The 11,482-nt window shown below is 48.0% G+C and overlaps 1 protein-coding gene across 2 annotated transcripts; it reads left to right on the top strand.

Annotated features, from left to right (window-relative positions):
• Positions 1–1,296: 1,296 nt before the first annotated feature.
• Positions 1,297–7,069, top strand: LOC125554045 (beta-glucuronosyltransferase GlcAT14A). Of its 2 annotated transcripts, none has more exons than XM_048717677.2 (4): positions 1,297–2,115; positions 2,222–2,297; positions 5,901–5,996; positions 6,126–6,688. In XM_048717677.2, exons 1-4 carry the CDS (start codon positions 1,587–1,589, stop codon positions 6,490–6,492), a joined length of 1,068 nt encoding a protein of 355 aa, XP_048573634.1. In that variant the 5' UTR covers positions 1,297–1,586; the 3' UTR covers positions 6,493–6,688. The 2 variants fall into 2 exon arrangements, with proteins under 2 accessions (XP_048573634.1, XP_048573629.1); XM_048717672.2 differs by lacking the exon at positions 5,901–5,996 and adding an exon at positions 2,430–2,560 and having other exon boundaries at positions 1,300–2,115; positions 6,126–7,069.
• The last annotated feature ends 4,413 nt before the right edge of the window (positions 7,070–11,482 follow it).

The raw sequence follows: 11,482 nt of genomic DNA, 5'->3' as shown, positions 1-11,482 counted from the left end.
CCGCTAGGAGATGGCGGCGCGGGGAGGTGGGCCGGCGCGGGGAGGTGGGCCAGCGCTGGGCTTCGGCCTAGCTAGGCCTTGGCGCGGTTTTTTAAAATAATTCCGCCAAAGCTAAAAAAATCTTAGAAAATAAAATAAAAATCTAAAAATGCCAAAATAAAATTTTCTCCGTCTAAATAAAATATTTAGAACGAGATGCACATTTTCTTGGCCCTAAAATGCAATGTTGAAAACGTGCAATTTTTCTAATGCAACCAAAATTGCAAATAAAAGCAAAAATTGATTTTAATATTTTTCCTCCAGTATTTCATTTATTTTGAAGAAGTCATATTATCTCCTCTCATATATTTTAATATAAAATATTTTCGGAGAGAAAAATAATTAAAACCAAAAGTCCTCGTTTCAATATTTGATAAAAATCAAATATAAAATCTGGGAAATCCCTAACTCTCTCCGAGGGTCTTTGAGTTTCTTAGGATTTCGAAGACCGCGAGACGAAATGCAATAAAATATGATATGCAAGATTGATCTATGTATAACATTCCAAATTGAAAATTTAGGATGTTATAGCCTGAGCATAGAAGAGGAGCAACAATATTTGCACAGTTCATTCAATTTCATCATCAAATGCTTAATCGGGAAACTCACATTCAGCTACAAGATGATTTGGTTGAGTATATGTGGACTCATGTTGAAACCAATAGATGTATCTTTTTATTAATATATTTGAGACAATTTAATTTTTATTCTGCTTTGTAAACTATAATATATTTATTTTAATTGTGAAAATATGCTATTTATGTTCGCTTGTGAGACTATGTAAAATGTGTGTACATTTATTGAAAAGCGACGGCAAACTAGTCAAACGGGCAAATACGGGTCGATGCATTGAACGCACTGTCGACCCAAATCAAAAGAATACACTCAAACGAATAAAAAGCCGATAAAGCGTGTACCCGAGTGCGTTGGAGTTGCTCTTAGTTCCTAAACTATATCAACACGTTGAAACCAAATATCAACATGTTGAAACCAAAAAAAATAAAAATATAAACCCAATAAACAAATAGACAGAGTAAGAGTAATCATGGCAGCAGCGGACCAAGGCTCATACGATGACTTCGTAAATCTCAAGATAATATACCGGCTTAGTCTTTCGAAGAAGCTCATAAAGATAAAATGTGCGTGTGTGCGTTCATACGGATAAATGTATGCACGTGTATATGAGCGTTTGTGTCTATACTGATGCTAAAAAAGGCTCCTGCCCGGTCACACTGACCACTCTCGCAGCGTGGTGTCACCTTGCCGACGACGACCTCCCCTCCAACTGGATCCCCCAGGCTCTCTCAGACCAACCACGAGCCACTTCCTCCCCTCCAACTCCAACACCAACACCAAGCTCGCGCTGCCTCCCGACGGTCACTGTTCACCTTTTCCCCGTAACAGGAACAAGTAGATCTCAGGGGGAAGAGAGAGAAGAGCGTCCTCTGTCATTACTTCACTTTCACTCAAGAAGAAAGAAACATCGCGAGATTGGTAGAAGCAAGACGCAGGCGGAGGAGGAATTCATAGTAGATGCGTGCGCGTCGATGAGGATTCGGGGGCTGGCGATGAGCGGCGGCAGGGAGGTGGCCATCTCCGCCGTCTTCACGGCGCTCCTCGTCGTCTCCATCCTCTTTCTCCCCTCGGTCCTGCTCACCAGCGGCAGGCTCGGCCCATCCTCCGCCAAGGAGTGGCCGTTCCTCGCGGCGGCCAAGGACGGCGGCTACTACCCGGTGTCGTTCGCGTACCTCATCTCTGCGTCGACGGGGGACGCGGAGCGAGCGGCGAGGCTGCTGGCGGCGCTGTACCACCCGGCCAACAGTTACCTGCTGCACCTGGACCGCGAGGCCCCCGCCGAGGAGCACCGCCGACTGGCTGAGCTGGTGTCCGGGCAGCCCGTGTACGGGCGCGTGGGGAACGTGTGGATCGTGGGGAAGCCCAACCTTGTCACCTACCGCGGACCGACCATGCTGTCCACCACTCTCCACGCGATGGCGGTGCTCCTCCGCGTCGGCCGCCGCTGGGACTGGTTCGTCAACCTCAGCGCCTCCGACTATCCGCTCGTCACCCAGGACGGTCCGTATCCGCACCACGTCGGCTGCGACTGCGATTATGCTACTACTCCTATGCTAGTATGTGTGAATTCTGAGTTTGGATTTTGCTTTGTGCTGGTGATTTGCAGATTTGATGGAGGCCTTCTCGCGGCTGCCGAGGGATCTCAACTTCATACAGCACACCAGCCACTTGGGCTGGAAGATGTAAGAACTTACTACTAACCGGGAGGGGGGGGGGGGGGGGTGTTAATTAATCCGTTTCGTGGAGATGAATGGACGGGGATGGTTGGGTTTAACAGAGTATTGAGTCAAATTTGAAACGCGGTAGCTCTGCAGAAAGAAGCGGGCGCGGCCGGTGATCCTGGACACGGCGCTGTACGAGGCCGACCGGTCGGAGCTCCTCCGCCCGTCGCCCAACATCACCACCAACCGCCGGGGACTTCCCACCGCCTTCAAGCTCTTCACCGGTAACATTCCATTCCATTCCGCCTTTGCCCTCTGATCTCAGCACCTAAGGCCAACTCCAGCGCGTGACCCCATCCTGTCCGAGTGCGTCCGTTTGGGGCAATGTACCGGCGCGCGAACGCAAACAGACTTTTGTTCATTTTCTGTCTGCTTTTGACCCATCCCGACCTAAATTTGGGCCACTTTTAGGGTGAAACGGACAACGCGCGGACGGGCGGGACACACGTGCTTGTCCTTCCTTGGCCCGTCCGTCGGTGGCACAAAGCACCACCCCGGCCCCCCATTTCACGTCATTTCTCCCAAAACCCTCCCACGTCCCGCCTATTACCCTCTCACGTCCATGGCCGACGCCCCGCCGAATTCGGGCGGTCTGGCCGTCGACCCGCCCGGAAAGGCGAAGAAGAAGGCGGCCAAGGGTCCAAGGAAGCCGCGGTTAGAATGCACGCCGGAGGAGATCGGCCAAACAGAGCGAGATGTTCGACGCTGACGGTCTGAACTAGGTCGTCTGATCGGTCGTGGCCGTTCTTTTTGAAGGCTGGCGTGGGTGCCGGCTGCTGGCTGTGTGCTGGTGAGGAACCTATTTATTTTGGGAGCTGGTTGTGTTGCCGGCGACAAAACTATTCATTTTGTAGGTTGGCTCTGTTGCCGGCCGCTAGCTGTGTTGCCGGCGAGGACGTGTAGGCCGTTGGCTCTGTTGCCGGCGTGAACTAGAGCCGCTGGCCTGAACTACGGTGTGGTTTATTTTAAGGGGACTGCTACAAATAAGCCGGATGATTTCTTAGAGAAATCATCCGCCTATTTAGCCGTTCGATCAGTGCACTGGTGGCCGTTGAATTACAACGATGCCACGGTAACAGCGAGTCAACGCAGCACAATTGCAGACTTACAGTCCCAGCGCAGCTCCAACGCAGCACCACGGATTGATTTCGGCGAGCTCTATTGTGGCCCCAGCAAAGCTCCGACACAGCATCGACGCGCCGGCGAAGCTCCATTGCAACTCCGGCCAAGCTCCAATGCAGCCCTGGCGGAGCTCCAATGCAGCTCTGACGGCTCCGGCGAAGCTGCATTGCAACCCTGCCTGAGCTCCACCGCAGCGCTGACGGCTCCGGCAAAACTCCATTGCAACTCCGGCGGAGCTCCACTGCAGCCCGCGCGTGGTCCAAGGCAGCGTCGACGACTCCGGCGAAGCTCCATTGCAACTCCGGCGGAGCTTCATTGCAGCCCGGCATGGTCCAAGGCAGCGCCGACGGCTCCGGCGAAGCTCCATTGCAACTCCGGTCAAGCTCCATTGCAGCCCTGCCGGAGCTCCACCACAGCGCCGACGGCTCCGGTGAAGCTCCATTGCAGCCCGGCTTGGTCCAAGGCAGCGCCGACGGCTCCGGCTCCACGGGTCACATGTCGCTTGCTGCACTGCAGCTCCCCGCCGATTCGCGTTGCAGCGTCACTGGTCGACGGCGAGATCATGGGGTCGCAGCGCTGCTGTGGTTGGACTGGTCGCGCCTAGAAAAGAGAAGAAGCAGGTGGAGCGGTGATGGCAGCTGGTGGTGCCTGCAGCAGCATGTTGGGTTGGCTCATGCAGCGGTAGCTGCCGCGACGACGGGCCAGTGGCCGGTGGCGGCTTGCTTATCGTCCGGAGAAAGAGATGGGGATTTGCTTCTGCAGAGGTAGGAGATGAGGGAGCCGAGGGGCACGCGGAGAGGATAAGGTTGCCAGGTCCACGCCACTCGGGACACGCGTCGCTAGGACGAGGCGACTTACGCGTCGCTGTTATCAGCCGGATGAAAATAAACGATTTCCTTATTTTAAAAGTTGATGTTTCAAAAAGGAGACGGACAGGATGAGGTCAAAGGATGCGTTTCCGCGTTGAGCGCACAACCACCGCATTCGAGGACAGGTTTGGACATGATCCCATTGCGCTACCTAAACGGATAAAATCCAAACAAAACGAACGTGCAAATGAGGTTGCGCGCTGGAGTTGGCCTACCATTTCGCAGACCTGCAAGAATGAAATGCTGCAGAAGTACTGCTATTCCTATTAGTAGTACGCGTGTTGTGCTGGCTACCGATAAGCATAACATTTTTAGTCAATGCTTGATGATAGGTACGGGCCCGTACCATTATTTTGAGGTGTCCATGTGACGGCGATGCCGTTGCTGGCATGTACCGCCTGGTTGTTGGCTCCGAGACTTCAATTGGTCGTCTAAGCAAATGCTACTAGCACGAGATGTCACGAGTGCTAGACATCTCGTGCTACTGACCTAGTGTACTAATATGGACGGACAAAATTGGCATAAAAAGAAGGGATAAGTATATTTTTCGTTCTCGAATTTTTTTGAGAGTTTAGAAATCGTCCCTCAACTTAAAATCGGATAATTTTCGTCCTTTAACTATCAAAACTGGATAGTTTTCGTCCCTCACGCCATTTCGGTGGTTCCCGTCCGCATGAACAGTAAACCGATGAACAGTATTTTTTAGAAAAAGCAAAAAAAGTCAAAAAAATCTGAAAATTTGTGGGATCAAAGTTCCTCGGGTGCGCAAGGTGCGTGAAATTTTTTGTGCTATTTAGACATTCCAGGAGCTCGTGACAAAGGAAAAACCATAAATATGTACGTCAATGAACAGTAAATTTTCAAAAAAATAAAATAAAAATTCAAAAAATATGAAAATTGTTGACATACAAGATGCTCGGGTGCTCAATGTGCCTGCAAAATTTCGTGGTGTTTGGACATTGTGGGAGCTAGTGGCAAAAAAAACATTGACTAGGAAATAAACTTTGAAAAAGTGCACTATTTTTTTTGCTAGAGCTCCTCGTATGTCATTTCAGCACGAAAATATGCACACCCAAGCATCTTTGATGCCAAAAGAAATTCATATTTTTTTGCTATTTTGTTTAATTTACTGTTCACTGACGTACATATTTATAATTTTTTCTTTGTCATGAGCACCTGGAATGTCCAAACAATATGAAAATTTGTACGCACCTTGGGCATCCGAGGAACTTTGATCCCACAATTTTTCAGATTTTTTTGGTTTTTTTGCTATTTTTTCGAATGTTTGCCGGTTTACTGTTCATGACGGACTAAAACTGCCCGAAGCGGCGTGAGGGACGAAAACTATCCGGTTTTGATAGTTGAGGGACGAAAACTATCCGGTTTTGAGTTGAGGGATGATTTCTAAACTCTCGGAAGAGTTCGAGGACGAAAAATATATTTATCCCTAAAAAAAACTTATCTATCTGGTCAACGGGATCGAGCAGGAGCTTGTGTGCTGCGTGCATTTGCAGACAGATCTGAATCAGCGAAGATGGTTTGTTTCCAATGCTATTTTGTGTGCTCTTGGTAGACAATTGAGGCCGCACAGCAAGCCGCGAATGTGCTGGCGAAGCAAATGCTGCAGTACCTTTTGCTTTGTTCGTCGATTGCTTCCAAGAAATGGCAGGTACTCCAGTATATATGCCGACATCCGTGCGGGCAGCACGAAAACCAAAAGATTTCAGTGTCAAATCAAATTCTAGTACTGTATAAAAAACATCTTGTGATTGATGGACGCACGCATGTGCGTGTGCAGGGTCGGCGTGGACGATGCTGTCGCGGCGCTTCGCGGAGTACTGCGTGATGGGGTGGGACAACCTGGCGCGGACGCTGCTGCTCTACCACGCCAACCTCGTCTCCTCGCCGGAGTTCTACTTCCAGACGGTGGCCTGCAACTCCCGCGAGTTCCGGAACGCCACCGTCAACAGCGACCTGCATTTCATCCGGTGGGACACCCCGCCCAAACAGCACCCGCTCTACCTCGGGCCCAAGGACTACCGCCGGATGGTGCTCAGCAGCGCCGCCTTCGCCCGCAAGTTCAGGGACGCCGACCTCGTGCTCGACAGGATCGACCGGGAGATCCTCAAGCGCCGACCGCCGTCCCGCGACGACGATCACGGTGATCACGCCGCCTCTGCCTCTGTTGCTAGGCACGGCGGGCAGTTCTTCAGCTACGGCGGGTGGTGCTCCGAGGGGGAGGTGGGGCTGTGCTCCAACCCCTGGGAACCCAGCAGGAAGGGGGCCATCAAGCCCGGCGCTGGGTCAAGAAGGCTCAGGTTCATGCTCAACAAGATGTTGTCCGGAAGAAACTTCAGGAAGCAGCAGTGTAGGTGATCCACCCTTCTACCACGTCCAAGTGGTCTAACTCTGATGATCCGAGCAAAGGTGTCATGTACATACAGAAAGAGAGAAAAGGGGTACCAAGTTAAGGCAATTTTGGCTGAGATGGTGCAATCTCGCAGAGTAACACAGGACGTGTAACAATAATTCATGGGTTAACACGATTACATATTTGACACGATCACCCTTCTACCTAACACTGGCTGGTTCTTTAGGTTTTCTATTCTACTAGATGATCCGTTGCGCCCATGGCGCAAAGGTCGAGCGCAAACCAAGTATTGGAAGAGTGTGCATTGTAATATATAGATACAGAATGGAACATATGGAAATAAACACATAAGAGCATTTTCAGTTGGCATACATTTGGACTTATTTGAGCTAATATTCTTGATAGAGCAAACAAAAATATTTTTTTTACATCAAGAATTTCAGAAAGCAGAGCTTGCATACCTGCAATGAGCAGAGCAATAGACAAAGAAACAGTATTTTAAAGTATTGTTACTGCCAAAGCACAGCTTACGATACTGCATGCAGCAAGCAAGTGATAGTGATAAATGTTAGATCCTCTGGATCGGGGTAGGCTAGATCATTCGGTAAACCTACCTTCTCCAGCGGTTGATAAACTCAAGCCGGAGGCCATCGTGGAGAGGGTGATGGTGGCAATGGGAGAGAGATGGTGAGGTAGTGGAGCTTCCCGTGAGCACCGCGCTAACCCTAGATCGGTAGGGAGTGACGGTGGGGTTTGTGGCAGCGATAAACCTCGTAAGTTCACGGACGAGCAGCGCATTCACAGGCGGTTGGAGTCAGATTTTGATACTTGTGGCTGTATATGCCCTTATATTCTAAGAATAGTAGTTGGAATAAATCAGACAAAACAATACAGATCATAAAAGTGCTACAAATTAGCACAAGATAAAATTACAATTGTGACACTGTGACAAAGAACCACACATTCTGGACACGTATACACACGCGTGGCGCATATAGCATAGAGTCACCACGTGGTTTTTTCGAAAAGGGGCGCTTTATTACTTAAAAGCTTTAAGCATTACACCCGGCCTCTGCATAACTATGATGCACACAGTCAAATAAGTTCTCTCATACAAACGAAAATTAAGAAGGCGAAATACAAAGAAACAGAGTATGTATAACACCTAAAGCGGAGGTGGGCCAATCCTAAGATCATGTTGCCACCCATGTTGGGTAAAAGTATCCCTCGCCATATCCTCCAATCGTGTACACACCTCCGTAAACAGGCCTCGATTCTCCACACGTTATAGAGAGGACCATAAACGAAGAGTCCCGGTACACCTGTAGATAACCTGCATCAGAGAAGTACTTTTATCGTTAAACACCTTATCATTTCTACATAGCCAAAGCGACCAAATAACGGCAAGCGCTCCCACCCTAAGAATAGTTCTGAACCTGTAATCTATCCCATGTAACCAGTTGCCAAATACATTAGCAACACTACAAGGAGGATACAAGCCAGAAGCTATCTGGATGACTGACCATATAGAACGAGCCAATTTGCATTGGAAGAATAAATATTTTATTGTCTCATCATCGTGACAAAAGACACATTGCGGGCTTCCATGCCAATTCCTCTTAATAAGGTTATCTTTAGTAAAAATGACTCCGCGACGAAGATACCATGCAAAGATTTTATTCTTTAGAGGTATCTTCATCTTCCAGATTTTCTTATTATTATCAACTGGCACATCAGACTGGATTAACGCTCTATACATAGACTCCACTGAGAATTGTCCATTCCCATGTAGGTTCCATCGAAATACATCAGACCCATATGACAAATGCACCGTGGACAACCGCTGGAGCAGGATATACCATGATTGAAGTCTGGGTCCAATTAAATCTCTTCTGAACGTCACATTTGGCGGAAATGATTCCATTACCGTGGTGACAGTATCACCCTTATGACGCACAATGTTGTATAGAGCCAGATATTGTTCTCGGAGTGTGGCATTTCCTAGCCACTTGTCCTCCCAGAATCTAATTTCCGAGCCATCCTTAATTGAGAAGGATCCATAGGAGAAGAAATATTTCTTCGTAGCCATCAGACCTGCCCAAAAGTGAGAATCCCCAGGCTTCCAGTATACTTGAGATACCGCTTTGGAACCCACATATTTCCTTCTCAGGAGGGTTTGCCATACACCATCTCCCGTCATTAATTTAAACAACCATTTGCCGAGAAGGGCCCTATTCTTAACCTCAAGGTCATGAATGCCCAACCCGCCTTGGTCTTTGGGACGGCAAACCACACTCCATTTAACCAATCGATATTTCTTTTTCTCGCTATCTCCTTGCCAAAAGAATCTTGATCGGAAATAATCCAATCTATGTAAAACTACTTTCGGCAATTGAAAGAAGGAAATCATATATAGTACCATGTTACTTAGTACTGAATTTATGAGGACCAATCTTCCACCTAAAGACAGCAGTTTACCTTTCCAACTGCTAAGTCTTTTTTGCAGTCTTTCCTCGACGTATTTCCATTCAGCATTTGTGAGTCTCCGATAATGTATCGGTATCCCCAAATATGTGATCGGAAACTGGCCCAACCCGCATTCGAATAGTTTGACGTATAGGTGGGAGTCGTCTTGAGCCTCGCCAAAACAAAACAATTCACTTTTGTGAAAATTGATCTTAAGACCTGAGAGTTGCTCGAATGCGGATAAAATTAATTTCAAATTTCTCCCTTTCTCGAGGTCATGATCCATGAAGAGAATCGTATCGTCGGCATATTGAAGTATAGAGAGACCACCATCAGCTAGATGATTTACTACCCCATCAATTTGGCCATCAACCTTGGCATGCTCAATCATGACCGCTAGCATATCCGCCACTATATTGAATAGCATGGGCGATATGGAGTCACCTTGTCGCAACCCCTTTTTCGTTTGAAAATAGTGTCCAATGTCATCATTGACCTTAATGGCAACACTACCTCTAGAAACGAAGTTATGGATCATAGCACACCACTCTGCAGAAAATCCTTTCATTTTGAGAGTCTTATGAAGAAATGGCCATTTGACTTCGTCATAAGCTTTTTCAAAGTCTAATTTGAGTACCACTTCATTCAACTTTTTTCGATGTAATTCATGAATTGTTTTATGAAGGATAACAACTCCATCTAGGATGTGTCTCCCTTGCATAAAAGCAGTCTGTGAAGGACGAACCACGTGTTCAGCAACCGTATTTAGCCTGATCGTCGCAACCTTCGTAAATATTTTAAAACTAATATTAAGAAGGCAAATAGGTCTATATTGTTGTATCCTTTCAGCCTCATTAACCTTAGGTAATAAAATAATCTCATCGAAGTTTAAGCAAAACAATTCTAGTTGGCCAGCATGTAGGTCACTAAACAAAAGTAGGAGATCCGGTTTGATGACTTCCCAGAAGTTCTGATAGAACTCAGCGGGAAAACCATCCGGACCTGGGGCTTTGTTGTGCTCCATTAAGAAAACTGCATTTCTAACTTCCTCCTCGGTGTACGGGGCTGTTAGAAGTCCATTTTCCTCATCAGAGACCTGGGGGATGTCATCTGTTCGGCACTCATCCATCGAGAAGTTTTCTTCCTCTGGGGCTCCGAACAGATTTTTATAATAATTAGTGATGTAGGATTTAAGTTTGCTCATGCCCCTCAATCGTGCCCTCGTCCTGTTGTAGGGAATGAATAATTTTCTTCCGGTGTCTACCATTGACGACTCCATGGAAATATCTAGTATTCAAATCACCTTTCAGGATAAATTGAGAGTTGGAATGCTGGTACCATTTGAGTTCCTCTTCACGCAGCATGCTAGCTCTCTGTGCATTCGAATGACTCTTGATCTTGATTTCATGCTCAGATAAATGTCTAACCTATGCCAAAGCTTCTAACTCGTCAATGATAGATGAAAGACGAAGCTTCTCCTTTTTGAGGATACGCACCGTATGCCTAGCCCAACCACCAAGGAATTTGTGTAATGCACGCATTTTGTTATTCCATCTGTGAATTGGGGTATGCCCGACCACTGGTTTCTCCCACACCTCCTTGACCATATCTTTGAAGCCACCTCGAAGCAACCACCCAAGTTCAAATTTGAACTTGCGTCTATGTTGTGGTCGTGGCAAACCAGTAGTTAAGAGAATGGGTGCGTGGTCTGATATAGCCTCAATACGAGGTAGAGCACGAACAGACACCATGGGAATTAGATTCCCAGTCGGTATCCATTAAAACGCGATCTAGTTTCTCATATGTCGGTTCCGGAAGACTGTTGGTCTTGGTTCCATCGACCAGTTTCATTGGATTCATTCCCCTCTCCCCACTGTACTCGTACTGGAGAGAAAGCACGGCTCCATCTTCACGGCAGCTCACTCTACAGCTTGGCGGCGGAGCGGCTCTCGCTGCAGCTCAGAGGCGCTGCGGCTACATCTGCATCTCGGTGGCCCGGCAGCTTGGAAGCACAACGGCTCGCCGGTTCCATGTGCATCTCGGCGGACCAGCAGCTCGGAGTTGCGGAAGCGGGTATGTCGCCGCCGTTGCTCGTATCGGCGAGCCAAATCCTCGCAGTTGCTGCTGTTGCTCCCCGTCGAAGGTGGCGTCTATTTTGGCTGTGCTAGCACTCCCTGAAGCTGATGACTTTCGACTGCAAGCGAGGCTCCAGCAAGACCACGGTGGCCGCCGTTGCCCCTCAGGTAAAAACTAACCTCCTTCATTGTTTGATGAATCTATAGAATTTTTTGTGATTCAATTCCACTGTAGCACGAGGG

Source organism: Triticum urartu, chromosome 1A (assembly GCF_056163025.1).
Source record: "Triticum urartu cultivar PI428250 chromosome 1A, HENAU_Tu73, whole genome shotgun sequence".
NCBI classification, from domain to species: domain Eukaryota; kingdom Viridiplantae; phylum Streptophyta; class Magnoliopsida; order Poales; family Poaceae; genus Triticum; species Triticum urartu.
This window is presented reverse-complemented; position numbering and strand designations above follow the sequence as displayed.